At 36.7% G+C, this 15,333-nt stretch overlaps 1 protein-coding gene across 6 annotated transcripts in view; it reads right to left on the bottom strand.

Annotated features, from left to right (window-relative positions):
* Positions 1–15,333, bottom strand: part of ARMC3 (armadillo repeat containing 3) — an 87,175-nt gene that overhangs the window by 38,457 nt on the left and 33,385 nt on the right. For all 6 annotated transcript variants that reach the window (XM_046010740.1, XM_046010741.1, XM_046010743.1 and 3 more), the window contains 2 exons: positions 8,556–8,708; positions 8,350–8,455 (listed from right to left, as the gene is read on the bottom strand). In XM_046010740.1, coding sequence (XP_045866696.1) covers positions 8,350–8,455; positions 8,556–8,708 — 259 coding nt within the window. The remainder of the gene's footprint in view (positions 1–8,349; positions 8,456–8,555; positions 8,709–15,333) is intronic.

The raw sequence follows: 15,333 nt of genomic DNA, 5'->3' as shown, positions 1-15,333 counted from the left end.
AACACTTTAAGTTCTTTGAGATATCATTCTTAATACAAAAGTTTAAAACACTTTTTCCCAAAAGGTTATGAAAGGAACTCAGGTATCTTGTAGGATGCTTATAGTGTGAGCATTCTAATTCAGAGGAGGTAGCATCTTACAACAAAATGATACTAATAAGGGGGCGCCTGGGTGGCTCAGTGGGTTAAGCTGCTGCCTTCGGCTCAGGTCATGATCTCAGGGTCCTGGGATTGAGTCCCACATCGGGCTCTCTGCTCGGCAGTGAGCCTGCTTCCCTCTCTCTCTCTCTCTGCCTGTCTCTCTGTCTACTTGTGGCCTCTCTCTCTGTCAAATAAATAAATTAAAAAAAATGATACTAATAATTTCAAAACAAAACAATCTTTTCTATTACATAAAGTCAAGAGCAAAAAATCAGCTCTAGAGAGACTACAATAACAATGTGATTAACTATGTTGTCCAAGCATATCTATTAATTTATATGGTTATACAGCACCGCGGCTATTCAGTCACCGGAGCAAGGCACGTGCCAAAACATTTTAAAGTGACTGCACCTCAAAAGGGACCAAAGACAAACGCAAGCATCTATTAACACACATTTAGCAGTAGACTACTCTCTCTTCAAAAGCAACAAAATGAAACGCTTATGAGACAATATTATAATGTTTTAAAATATTATTTTAGACGAATCAGAGAGTGTTTCAAATTAAATTAGTGTGCCTTTCATGACAATACAGAGCTCTTTCCGTTGCCTTTTTTTGCCCATCCCCCAACTTCCTCCTCAATGACCACTAGGGGTCAGTATGAAGACATAGTTCCCTTCGCGGTTCACAGGGAAACGGAGCTCTGGAAACATTTTACTGGTGAAAAACCCTTAGGCAACAAAGACAGTAACTGTATAGCTTTGGCATTCTGAAGTCCAGCCGAGACATCAAGTCTATAACATGAGTTTGCATTTTTCACGAGACTGAATTTTAATTTTGTAAATCATAGTGGATTAGTTCTACAGTGGATGTTTCTTTAACGGCAAAGTATTCAAAGTGACGAGATGGTTTGCTCTAAGTTTATCTGTGTGCTTTGGCCAAGAAGCATGTTCTAAAGGCGGGGGGGTGGCTTAGTTGGTTAAGCTTCTGCCTTTGACTCAGGCCATGATTCTGGAGTCTCAGGATTGAGTCCTGTATCAGGCTCCCTGCTCAGTGGGGAGTCTGCTTCTCCCTCTGACTCTCTGTCCTCTTGTTCTCTCTCTCTCTCAAATAAGTAAATAAAATCTCAAAAAAAAAAAAAAAAGAAGAAGAAGAAGAAGAAGAAGAAGTATCCTCTAGAACAAATAGTAGAATTTATTTTCAAAGGGTGAGAAAACACCACTCTAACCATCTCAGAGCTGTACATCCCATCTCTCCTATAGAGGAACAGAGATGGAAGTTAAGCTTGTGGTTTTGCCAACTTTAGGGGAGATTTTCTTTCTCCTTCAAAGTGACTGTCCTCATTCAGCGCACATTAGCCTCGAGAGCACAATATAACCAATTCTAAGATACAGCATTAGTCTATATACTTAAGTTTACAAATCAAAAGAAATATTTGTAAAAATAAATATACAAATATATTACCTTCCACCAATTCTATTTAGTGGGGTGAGAAGGGAGGGAAAAAAAGCTTTGAAAAGTGCTTTCTATATATACTAGGGAGATTTAACATTCCAAGAAATGACTTAGAGTCAGGCTCTCCCCTGACAATGCCCAGTGACTGACAGGGAGTTGGGTCCTGGTGAGAGGATGAAGTCCTGCCTTTTCTGGAAGGGCTGTATAAAGTTCTGCACGTGGCATACCTTTCACATGGTTTCTCTATACCTTACATGGTTTCCTTAGGCATGGTGTGCCAGGAATAACTCTACCATTCAGTCAATGCTTTATTTCTAAATTAGTAGGGAAATATTAATACTGATAATACAAAATGACAGGTTATCCATAGATAATAAAGAACATTCAAAAGTTCCCAAAGTACTCAAATACACATCCATATAATTTGGGCACATTTTGTCTCTTTCTGGAATCCCTTTGAGGTGTACTCCTTACTCATCTCCTCATTTCCTTTGCTGTGGTCCTCACCATAGGTCACACAAAAGCAGATGGGTCCTTACAAAAGAACTTTGTCTCTAGGGGCCCCTGGGTTGCTCAGTCAGTTAAGTGACCTGAGCCCAGGTCATGATCCTGGGGTCCTGGGATCGAGCCCCACTTCGGGTTCCCTGCTTACCAGAGATCCTCCTTCTCCTTCTCTCCACTTGCTTGTGTTCTCTCTTGTTATCTCTTTCTCTCAAGTAAATGAATAAAATCTTTAAAAAGAGAAGGAGGAGGAGGAAGGGGGAGGCGGGGAGAGGTGGACTCTGTCTCTCATATTGTGGAGGCCTGCAGTGGCCCAGCAATCAATCAACTTTCTGTTTGTTTAAGTAACCACTGTATGTGCTGTCATTTAGAATTAACTTACTTAAGTCACTGTTGTGGAAAGCCAAGAAGGGGTATAAAATAATAAAATATAAAGAAATGGAGATAAGAAGGGCTCTCAGCCTGAGTGAAATCACTCAGTTCTTCATGGAGAGAACATGGAAGTAAGGAGTATGAAGAAGCAGGAGTTAGTATGATCTATGAACAAACAACAGAGACTGGATTATGTATTTTCTACAGCAAAACCACAGTTTGTACTTACTTATCTATGGGGATTAATTGTATTATTACTTTTTATGTTTCCATTTTATTCATTGTCTTATTTCCTAAAATAACTATATCTTTTGAGATCTAGTCACCAACCCTACTATTTTCTAATCTTTTCATAGTTTACTAATAGCCAAAATTTACTGAGTGTTGGCAAGGAAAATGAAAAACATTGAACTCTTTTTATTCTTAGGATAACTCAAAAACTAATTCTGATCAGATCCAACAGATGGCAGCGATGTTATAAATTAACAGTTTAAAATACTCTTGTAATATGTAGAATCTGCCCCTCAGAAGAATGTCAACCAAGAATAATTCTCTAGATATTTGCATAAATAATGTACAGCTTTGATATGAATAACTGGATAGAAGAGTACAAGGTAAGTATCACATGAAATTTCGCTGAAATGGTATTTCCTACATCAAAAATCAACAACTTTATCCTTTCCAAAAAGTATTATAAATTGAGAATTGTCAGAAAGATTAGCAGTGAACCAAGAAAGGATAACAGTGTCCAGAGTAACTAAATGGATTACATTTTTTAAAAAGATTTGTTTATTTATTTTGAGAGAGGGAGAGAGGGTACATGTATGTGAGCCGGGGGTTGGAGGCTGGTGAGGAGGAGAAGGGGGAAGGGAGAGAATCTTCAAGCAGGCTCCCTGCTGAGAGCAGAGACTGACGCAGGGTTTGATCTCAAGACCCTGAGATCATGACTTGAGCTGAAAGTCAGACGCTTAATTGATGGAGTCACCCAGCCACCCCAATGGGTTACATTTTTACATAAAAATTCATTATTGCTCTCTGGTTTCTATTTTCACCTATTTCTTCCTATGGGCTTGTCTCAGCCTTTTTGCTTTTTACTTATTCACTTAAAAAATAATTTTACTTTTTCTTTTCCCCTATCACTTTAAGTGAATCTGGCTGTTCTTGTCCTTTTTTTCCTACACCTCCAAACTATTTTTTTTTATTTTTATTCATGGTCTTTGTGTTTTTAATCCACTTTAGGTGATTTTTACCTTGTAAATAATAAAGAATGAAAAGTACGACTAGGAAACTCTTAGAGGTGAGTTTCCACTGTTGCTTCTGTGATTCAAATTATGTAAAAATGAACACGCAAAATGATCACTTTCTGTTGGAAGTTATGGGCATTGGTTGATGTCAGACCTGTTTTTTCACTGTCCTGTTGCTTTCCATTATATTTGTGGTAAGTCCACTTCCCCCAAATGCCTACTCTGCAATGGGCACTATTCTAGATGCTTGAGAGGTATCCGTGAATTAAACAGACAAAGGTACTTCCTTCATGGGTGCGGGTCAGAGAAGGGTTGGGGAGAGAAAATAAATAACAAACATAATCAGTGAGTCGCACAGTGTATTAGAAAATCTTAAGTGCTATGGAAAAGGGGCAGTAGGGAAGGAGGTTTGAGAAAAAGTGTGTGTGAGTACAACTGTAAACACTGTAGTCATGGTGGGTCTCTTTAAGAAGGTGACATTTGAACAGACTTGAAGGAGGAGAGAGCCATGGGCATCCTGGGGCTAGAAGAATATTCCTTGCACCGAGACCAGCCCATCCATAAGGCCTGAGGCAAAATACTCCTGGAAGTTTTTATGACCTACTTCACTTTTCATCATTTTATTCCCCAATACTGTCTTATGTGTGAGCAAAGGGATTTGTGTCTGTTAGATTATTATTGTTTTTTAAGTACAGTCTCAATTGTCTATATAATTCAAATACCTGGAAACTTCATATATCCAGAATGTACAGGAGCACTATCAAAAAGAAAGAAAGAAAGAAAAAGAAGGAAGGGAGGGAGGGAGGGAAAAAGAAAGGAAGAAATGGTCACTGAGGACCAAAACACCACTTAGAGAAGAGGTCTCAGGTCCTTATTTGTAGCTTTTATATAAAATTTGATAAAGCTCAGTTACCTGATATCCGAGCTTTTAACTGACTGAAAGGAGAGATTTGAGAATTTTGGCAGGATCAGTCCTGCCAATCAGATCTACAGACAGCAGTGAAAATTCATACTGACAGGCTGCCAATGAGGAGTCAACAAAACGTAACAACACCCAAAAGGCAATGCCACCAGAAGGTCACACTCGGAGTGAGGCAAGCATCTACCCTCCCTACAGGGCCTGACACCACCACCTTGGAGCACACCATGGCCATCAACTCAAAATGGCAACCATAACCCTCCCCTGCAAAAGCCTAAAAACAGTATGATCAGTTTCAAAAGCTGGAGGGAAGGATTTCAGATTTTAATTCAATGCATTATGAATTTTTTAAAAAAGTTTTGATTATAAAGAATTTTCAAATATATAGAAAACTTGAGCATCTAGGAATCCTCATTCACAGAGAATATACCAATGAGGCAAAATCCTTTGGCACCAATTAAGGTGATATTTGTAATTAAAGTAGAAAGGGGTATGGATGATCTGGCTATTTATTGGTCATTGCTAGCAAAATTACTCATCGTCTTACTATTCATAGCTTATGGGTGTGTTTTCTTTCTTAAGAAAGCAAGATGTGTGAAAATCTGGCTATAGGTATTTTAGATTATAAATTTGTATAAAATTCTGTTTTTAGACTGTGGAAATATTTTATTTTTTAAAAGCATTTGTCAATTTTACAAAAAGAGTCACCATAAAGTATATTTTTCTTTCCTCTGGTTGATTTTTTTTTCCTTTAACTTAGAAAATTTTTATTTACCCACAACTTTCCAGGCAAAAATCCGTCATTACATAAAGGAAATTATATCAGCATTACATGTAATCATAACACACCAGAGAAAACTCAATTCATGAAATGGGCCTCCAACTCCAGAAGTTACCCTGGCTTTAAGAATTATAGGCACATAGAGATATGAATGTTAGAGAAAGATTGTCTTCTAACAAACAAAATTAGTATTCACAGTGCTTAACGGCAATTTTTCTTTTTAATTAGGCTAGCAATTATCAGGTATCTAAACAGCTATGCAGTACACCTGGAAGCCATTAGCTCTGGTTTTTTGCCTTCTTTTATCACTTAGGTGTGGCAGAAAAGCAACATTCTTTCCATCCCCTCGTCCTACCACCCCAGCAGCAGAGCCGTGACTCAGCCCACCAACCTCTATCCCACAGCTAGGAAAGATGATCTAAGGCCCTGCTTCTAAAATGTGATGCTAGAAATACTCACCAATGCTGAGCTTAAATTAATATGTTTTTAAAGATGATCTGAGTAGAAAAGGCTTCTTATAACAATAATCGATCATGGTTGCTGTCTCTTCTGCTGTGGTTCTAATTACTACTCTAAGAGGTTTGCTAGAAAGATAGACAATGTGGCTTATTTGTTTTCATTCCTTTTGGTGGACTACAGAAACTTTGTCAACTCGTCCTTAACATTTGACGCAAACATGTCAAATCTTACTCCATTTCCTTCTCAGAAACATTTATTTTCAATATCTTTTAGCTCAGCAAGTCCAAAGTAAAAACTATGTAGGCCTCGAAAGACATCCATAAAACCACTTTCATTCATGTCCCATGTCCCATACCAAACACAAATTGAAAAACAAAAAAATCAGAATGGACCGTATATAATAGGTTAAAGAAATAACTGCAATTGGAAATTTATAAAAATAAAAATAAATTACAAAAATAAAGAGGGGCGTGGTATCATTTAGTGTTAACTGACCTTTCTGTGTCGACGAAATGGAACTACAGAGTCAGATGACAAAATTCTGTGAAACAGATGATTAAATTGCAAGGAAAAACTGGAGGCAGCCTCTTCTGGAAGCTACTTAACATCCTAATTTTCTATGATTTTATATAAAACTGTGAGATGATAGAAGCCAGGCAAACTCACATCAAACTGCAATGTCTGCATACTCTGGGGGCCTATTAAAGTATTTCAGATACCATATAATCTAAACGCATCTAAGACAGAAGTGTTTTAATGTCACTGGTAAGACTTCTGCACCAGCACATCGATACTGGAACAATCACTAAATATGCTATTTTCAAATTGCCACTTACTATGACTCAGTATTCTAGAAATTTGTGTGGTTCATGTAGATGATGATGAGCCTGAATTTCGGAAATTATCGTGTCAACGATTATAGCTATTTAAGGAGCACAATTTTATTCTGATGCTTATACATTTTGGCTGTATTTTAATCAGGCATTGTTAGATTTTTTTAGTCATTGAATAAGGCCTTGTAAAACATTTGTGTGGGAGGAGAGAAAGGGAAAGAAAGGGTAAGAAATAGATTAAGTATATGAGGGAGGTGGAGGAAGATTTATTTCAAATTTAGAAAGAGTGATTTTAGCCACAATATCACAAAGGAATAATATACAAAAGTTAATAACTTGTGTATTGTGAAGGTGGATTTTATGTGTCAACCCGACTGGGCTAAACAACATGCAGGTAGTTGGTAAAACATTGTTTTTGAGTGTGTCTGTGCAGGTCTTTATGGAAGAGGTTTAGCATTTGAATCGGTACACAGAGTAAATGTTGCTCTCACCAAAGTGGGTGGGCCTCACCTAATCCATTGAGGGTCCAAATCGAACAAGAGAAATGGAAAGGTGAACTTGCTCTCTGCCTAAGTTGAGACATTGATCTTTTCCTGCCCTGGGACACTGGCTCCCCTGGCTCTCAGGCCTTCAGATTCTGACTAAATTATACCACCATCTTTCCTGGTTCCAAGGTTTGCAGATGGCAGATCATGAAACTTCTTGGCCTTTACAATCACATAAGTCAATTCCTATAATAAATCTCCTCATCTGTGTATATTATGTCCTATCGGTTATGTTTCCCTAGAGAATCCTGACTAATAAATATACCAAATGAGATATAGGGAGGGTAAATAATTATTTATGAAAATTGTCTTCAAGAAATTCTCACTCTTTTAGGGGCACCTGGGTGGCTCAGTGGGTTAAGCCTCTGCCTTGGGCTCAGGTCATGATCTCAGGGTCCTGGGATCGAGCCCAGCACTGAGCTCTGCTCAGCGGGGAGTCTGCTTTCCCCTCTCTTCTCTCTGCCTGCCTACTTGTGATCTTTCTCTCTCTGTCAAACAAAGAAATAAAATCTTTAAGAAGAAAAAAAATAAATTTTCACTCTTTCATAAGGTGGACTTCTGCAGAGAAAAGAACATAGATTCTGGAGGCCAGGAGACCTGGGTTTAATTTCCAGATCAGCCATTTTAATAAATTTGTATACCCAGGAAAATTAGGTAAATTGCAGAGCCTCGGTTTTCTCATTTGTTGACAGATTATCTTGATAATTAAAATTTGTAATGAATATAGATCATGTAACACATGCAGAGGGCATTGCTTTCCAATCTTTCCTCATAGTATTTACCCATAATATGTTGTTTCGGACTGACTTTCTAAAATGTTTCTAGATTTGCCTAATGTTTATGTCATTTTAAAACAGATCTTTTAAATTTTTTCTAGCATTATTATGATAAGGCTTATACAGAGTTGTCTTTAATATTTCCAGCACTATCCAGTTCTGTTTGTTCTGGAATCTTCCACAAGAGAGGGTCCCGGAGGAATAATCCAAGATAGAACAGCTGACAGAATATGTACAATGGCTTGAAAACCAAAATATTATAATCAGAACATACTGGACTGTTGGACGTCCCCAGAAGAGGCAGTGTGGTTGTTTGGTACTCACTTTGCATTTGCTGTGTTGCACGTGGTCAGATTAGCCAAGGCGAGGGCCGCGGCTTCCCTCACTTCTTCATTGTCACTCCTGAGTGACTGAATTAACTGTGGAATCCCTGCAGAAGCAGAAAGGGGAGACGTGAGTCTATAAACATCCAAAAAACAACAGTTTGGTGGCCTAAAAATGTTCAAAATGGGTCTGCCTGTTTTGCTTACCCTGATTATTGAAAAATTCTTTGCTGCCTGAATTCTCACACATCACCGAAATAGCTTGGGAGGCAGCAATTTTCGTTCCATCATTTTCAGAACCCAAAAGGGCTACAAGGCATTTCTCGACCTCTTGCTCGTGAAAGAGTTTTCTATTTTCGGCTTGCATAAACCAAAAGGAAAAAAAAAAATTTCAGAATGTTGCTGCAAAAACCATGCAAGCGTAACTACTTCCTCATCGAAAATATGACAAGAGTTCAAACTATTTCTTAGCTTCAGTCACAAAGACTCTAAACTAAACAAAATATACACCAGCTTAACCTTTAGAACACAGTGATTATGCAAAATGACTTATGGTTATTGGAATTTTTTTCCTATTCCCTAATATGATATCAATAACACAGCAAAGAAAATTCTAGGACTTCCTGGGTGGCGCAGTCAGTTAATCCTCCAACTCTTGGTTTTAGCGCAGGTCATGATCTCAGGGTTGTGAGATCGAGCTCTGTATCAGGCTATGTGCTCAATACAGAGTCAGCTTGAGAATCTCTCTCCCTCTGCTCCTCCTGCTCGTGGTCTCTCCCTCTCTCTCTCTCTAAAATAAATAAATAAATCTTAAAAAAAAAAAGGGAAGGAAAATTCCATAATAATAATAAAAAGGCAAATTTCAGATTTAGAGAGAACTTATTTAACATTATTCATGGTGCCTGGCGTGATGCTGTCTTCATACTAAGGACAAAGCCCTGTTTATTCGGTTTTCATTTTAAATACAAAACTCAGTATTTGAAGGGCGCCTAAGGTGTACAAACTGGCGTGCTACATGCCTGAGAGGAAAAGAGAGAAGAGGAGAAAGTAAAAATGAGTAATAGAGTATGATCCCAAGTCTCAAGGATTTATAATCTTCTATCAAAACCTCATAATCATTTTTATCTCATTACAATACGTGCTGTTGTAGCAAAAATGAAATATTTAATTGCTAAATTACCATCAATATAATCTAAACACACATTAGCGTGTTTTTCTTTATTTGAAAACAAATAAAATTATGACTCTAAGTACATAGCATATTTACCCCATTATAGAACACTAAATGAAAAACCAAAGTATTTTTAATGTTCTTTTTTCCCTCATGTCTTTCTCCTGATTTTGTTTCATTTTTTAAATAAATGACAACCTCATTATTATACTAAGCAAAAATTACATTAAACTAAATTAGAACATTAAAACCTAATTTTTTGGTCTGTGTTCTATAGTTAATTCTAAATAAGTTACTATTTATTAAAGACATGTACTCAAAAAAAGGTATATTAAACCAAACTCAATTTTAATGCCGTAAGAGGTGCCAGAGACTAGTTTGAAAAGCAACAGCTTACAAATAATTTTTTGCTCATTTAGTCACAGTTCAAAATACTTTTTCATACGGTTGATTCTCCATTAACCGACTTTCATAAACTCAATTTACTTGGTTAAAACAGAAGAATGTGTGATACATGTCTTAGGATGTTGATATACATCAGAGAATACTGTTCTGTTAAAATAAAAAGCTCTGTAAAAACAGCTGATACTAATTTAGGTCATACGTAACATCTGCACGTGGAAGTAATTCATTATGTACATAGACTGTAATTAACTTGTTTTTCCAGGAATAGTCTCAGAAGTTATGGAAACTGGTTTTCCACTTTAAAGTTAATATATGGTTTCTATCTTCTTCCAACAATAAATTTTTTTAAATTGCCCCCTTCACAGAAGCAGAGTCACATTCGGATGCCACCATTTTTGCAAACATTTTTGGCCCTTGTTCATCTGATATACCACAATCTGGGCGTAACAGCCATCAGCTAAATTACTAACACTTCTGGTCATTTGTCTTAAACCAATTACAAACCATGTCCGGTAATCCTATCATTTTAATCCCTTGCTCGTTTCGTTTAAAATTAGAATTCAATCAGGTCAGAACTGATTTATAAAAATGTTGTGATTAATAGTTAAATCTCAACTATGTGGCTTCTGCAGTGTTTTAACATATATGTAGTCCTGATTAGTAATCCCTGAATAAACAAGATCTGAAAGTTTTCTAGAGTCTCTGACCTAAATTGTTTAGATTTATAATTAAGACTTCCCTGAATTTAAAGCTCTAAATCAACTTTACTAAACAGAACAGTCTGAGAGTAAATTTCTACTAGGGAAATCAGCCAAACAAATTAATTTGTAAAGACTAACTTTGGAGTATGCTGTTGTTGCATTCAAAAAACAGTATATATGCAATTATTGGAAAGATTTTTCAAAATAGTCTAAATACCGTGGGCAATTAGTTTCTCAACCCTGCTGGGAGTGTTCTCGAAATCCAGCTGTGTTCACCAAACCTCAAAAGTGCTGACTGCAGTGTGGCTATAATAGATTTAAAAGATGAATTAATGTATTAACTAAGCACCTTCATTGAATTGCTATACCAAGAAGTAAAGTATTTATGTTTTAATTACACAGATAATAAAGATGGTAAGGTAATTACCTTTAAAGTGCTTTAAAAATAACACTTGTGCAGTATCACTAAAATAGAAAGCATGAGGTTTTGTAACTGGAAATAAATTTCACGTGATGATGCTTTGTTCACCCATTCTCAGAAGCTGGTGTTGTGCCATCTTTGCTCCTGCTGAGATGTTAATGCCAGTTCATAAACCTCGTGGCAACGTGGTAATTAACACCTTCCCCCTCCTGGTGTCAGGTCAAAGGCATACTGAGCTGGGCTTTCTATGGTGGGGACCCGTGTTAAAAAGTATTCAACAAACAAAACTTTAAGGTTGTGTGTTAATGTGTTTGTGTATTTCAACTGTGTTTTTGACATGCAATGTCAATGCATTACCTAACCTAAAAACATGTTTGATGATGATGGAAAGTAAAAAAAAAAAAAAAAAAGTTATAAAAGAATACTGATGGTTACATTCTTCTTTTTTTTTTTAAAGATTTTATTTATTTATTTGACAGAGAGAGAGAGATCATAGGTAGGTAGGGAGGCAGACAGAGAGAGGAGGAAGCAGGCTCTCCGAGGAGCAGAGAGCCAGACGTGGGGCTCGATCCTAGGACCCCGGGATCATGACCCAAGCCAAAGGCAGAGGCTTTAACCCACCGAGCCACCCTGGCGCCCCTGGTTACATTATTCTTAACAACAGAATAAAGAGCAATATATGTTAAAACCTGCTTATGAATGGAGTTTTCTAACTGTGCAAATAGCTCCTCTCATTTGGTAGGCTGTCTTTTAGTCTTGCTGATGGTTTCCTTCGCTGTGTAGAAGCTTTCTATTTTGACGTAGTCCCAATAGTTTATTTTTGCTTTTGTTTCCCTTGCCTCAGGAGACATATCTAGAAAAATGTTGCTACGGCTGATGTCAGAGAAATTACTGCCTGTGCTCTCTTCTAGGATTTTCTAACTGTGGAAAATTATTTTGAAACTTCACAATTATTTATCTTCAATACAGAAATACTAGGGGGGTAACTTTGTTAATCCTTGTTAAGTTTTTAGAGTTTATCATTGTTACTAATTAATATAAAAGAAAGCATGCTAGATCAGGCTAGGTCTGGCAGAGAGAAGTCAAGGCAGGCAACAGTTATAAAAAGGGGTAGACAAGAAATATAGGTAGGGCTTGACCAAAAAAAAAAAAAAAGCACAGAATAGAATGGAAGCAGGGAAGAGGAGGTGGTTATTGCTGATCGGCTATGTAAACAGCATAAGGATGTAAATAAACAAAGAGTAGAAGAGAATAATCAGCTAAATGACACGTCTGTAAGATTTAGGAGTTGGGAAGTCAATGTCAAATTCTACAAGGACTGTTTTGGCAGAATGGTAGAAGCAGAAGTCACATGTTTAAGGTTAAGGGATGGAGATAAGATATTGCTAATCTGTGGAGACATTACCATCTGTTGTTTGTTCCCTTAACCCTAACTATACTTTGGAAAGGTGTCTCTTCATTTGTCTCTTTATTTAAACCATCCGGAATTTACAGAAGTGATTTTTGCCAATACCATATTTGGGTGATAAAGTGGCAATCTTAATATCAAATTAGAATTTAAAGCTAAAAATCGGTTAAGTGAGATTTAAAAAAAAATCAATAGTGGATATAAAATAACACTAAGTAAAGCAAAGTCAGTTAAAATAAAATTATAAGAGAAAATCAACAGAAATAACATAGTGAGAAACTTCTAACATACCACTCTTCTGTGATATCAAAGAATAGAGGGTTTTGAAGGGTCAGGGGTGGGAGGTTGGGGCAACCTGAGGGTTTTGAAGGGTCAGGGGTGGGAGGTTGGGGGAACAGGTGGTGGGTAATGGAGAGGGCACGTTTTGCATGGAGCACTGGGTGTTGTGCAAAAAGAATGAATACTGTTACGCTGAAAAAATAAATAAAATGAGAAAAAAAAAAAAATAAAGAGAACAAAAACTGTACAATGTAATTTATAAAGTTGAACTAAAAGGTAAATATCAAACTCTACATTCCACTGGAAATATATCTTTTTTCTATTCAACAAATATTTGTTCACTTATTTTATTCATTGTTTACCTTTATCTTCTAGAATGATTCCTTGCATATAGCATGCATAGAATAAATATTTGTTAGGTAGTAAGAAAAGAGCATACCTTTTCAAGATTTCATAGAAGACCTGTATATACTGATTATTTCCTAGACCTCAATGAAAATGCAATATTACTTCCAAGGCAAAATTTACATTTTTTAACTACAAATTAAAAAAATATTAGACTTTAAAATAGAAGACTTTGAATTCTGGGTTCAAAATGGGGATCTGGGGTTCACTGCAGGGCTCTCCCTCAAAGTGTTGGCGCAGTTTGCTGACATGGTCAAAAGGCTGATTAAAATACTTGCTTCATAAAACTGAAACTGAAAATAATAAGATAACCAAATCTTTATATTACATAAAATGATGGTGCATATTTTTAAAATGCTGTTTATAATACATATCACCTCACTTGAGAGAGACATGGTGAACAAGAGAAAGTCCAGAAAAAGTAAGAGGATGATAGCCTACAGACATGATATATAGGGAAAGACTAAGTAAAATATAGATTCTTCAGTCTGGAAAAATGGTGGCTAAAGGGAACATGAAAAAATCACAAATGACATCGATGTAATAAATTCCAGATTTAGTCATTTGATTCTAAAATAAAGAGTGAGGAGACATAATTTGGAACTGAAATATAGTCATTTTAGAACTAACATAAGGAAGTAGATTCATAAAACATAAAGTGCCAGATGGGATTTAAAGACTCTCTGTTGAGTTTCCTTGTATTACAAATAAAGAACGGATTTCAACAAATGGTGCTAGGGAACTGGATTTCCACTTGCAAAAGAGTGAAGTTGGATCCTTACCTTATGCCGTATGTAAAAACCACTCAAAATGGATCAAAGACCTAAACATTAGAGATAAAACAATAAAATTCTAAGAAGAAAGCAGGGGAAATTTTTCCTGACATCAGATTTCTTAATGATATTTTGGATATAACACCAGAAAGTACAAGAAACAAAAAATAAATTGGATTACATCAGAGTTAGAAACTGCATCAAAGGACACAATCAGCAGAGTGAAAAGGCAACTCACGGAATGGGAGAGAATATTCACATATCATCCATCTGATAAGGAGTTACTATCCAGAATATATAAAGTACTCCTACAACTCAATAAAACAGCAACAAAAAACAAAACAAAACAAAAACACAACCTGGTTAAAAAATGGACAAAGGATTTAAACAGGTATTTTTTCCAAAGAAACAAATGGCCAATAAGCACATGGAAAAAACAGTCAACAACACAATCATTAGAGAAATACAAACCAAAACACAATGAAATACTACCTCATACCCATTAGCATGGCTACTAACTAGCTAACTAACTAACTGAATAAATAAATAAATAACATAGCAAGTATTGGTGAGAATGTAGAGAAATTGGAACTCTTGCGTCCTGTTGATGGGAATGTAAAATGGTGCAGTTGTTATAGAAAAGAGCACGTCAGCTCCAACAGATTTAATGCAGAATTACCATATGATCCAACAATTCCAGTCATGAGTATACCCCAAAGAACCAAAAACAGGGACTTAAAAAGCTATTTGTGTATGCATGTTCATAACAGCCTTATTCACAGTAGCCGAAAAGTGGAAGCAACCCAAGTGTCCGTTGACAGACAAACAGAGCTGGTGCCTGGGTGGCTCAGTCAGTTAAGCATCTGCCTTCAGCTCAGGTCATGATCTCAGGGTACTGGGATGGAGTTCTGCATCGGGCTCCCTGCTCAGCAGAGAGCCTGCTTCTCCCTCTCCCTCTGCTTGCCCCTCTGCCTACTTGTGCTCTCTATCTCTCTGTCAAATAAATAAATAATAAAAATATTTTTGAAAAATAGACAAATAGATCAACAAAATGTGATATATACATCCAATGGAACACTAGTCAGGCTTAAAAAGGAAGGAAATTCTGATGTATGCGAGAATATGGATGAACCTGAGGACAAGTCGTGCAAAGTGAAATAAGCCAGTCACAAAAGGGCAAATATTGTATGGTTCCACTTACATAAACACTTAAAATAGTCAAAATCAGAGAGACAGTAAGGGTGGTGGTTATCAGGGACTGCAAGAAGGAAGAAGTGGGGAGCTCCATAGATACAGGCTGGCTCTTTGGCAAGAGGAAAAGGGTTCTGGAGATGGATGTTGGTGATGGCAGCACAAAAATCTGAATGGACTTCATGCCACTGAGCTTAAAATTGGTTAAGACAATAAACTTAATATTAAGTT

The sequence above is a fragment of the Meles meles genome, chromosome 7 (assembly GCF_922984935.1).
Source record: "Meles meles chromosome 7, mMelMel3.1 paternal haplotype, whole genome shotgun sequence".
NCBI classification, from domain to species: Eukaryota; Metazoa; Chordata; class Mammalia; order Carnivora; family Mustelidae; genus Meles; species Meles meles.
This window is presented reverse-complemented; position numbering and strand designations above follow the sequence as displayed.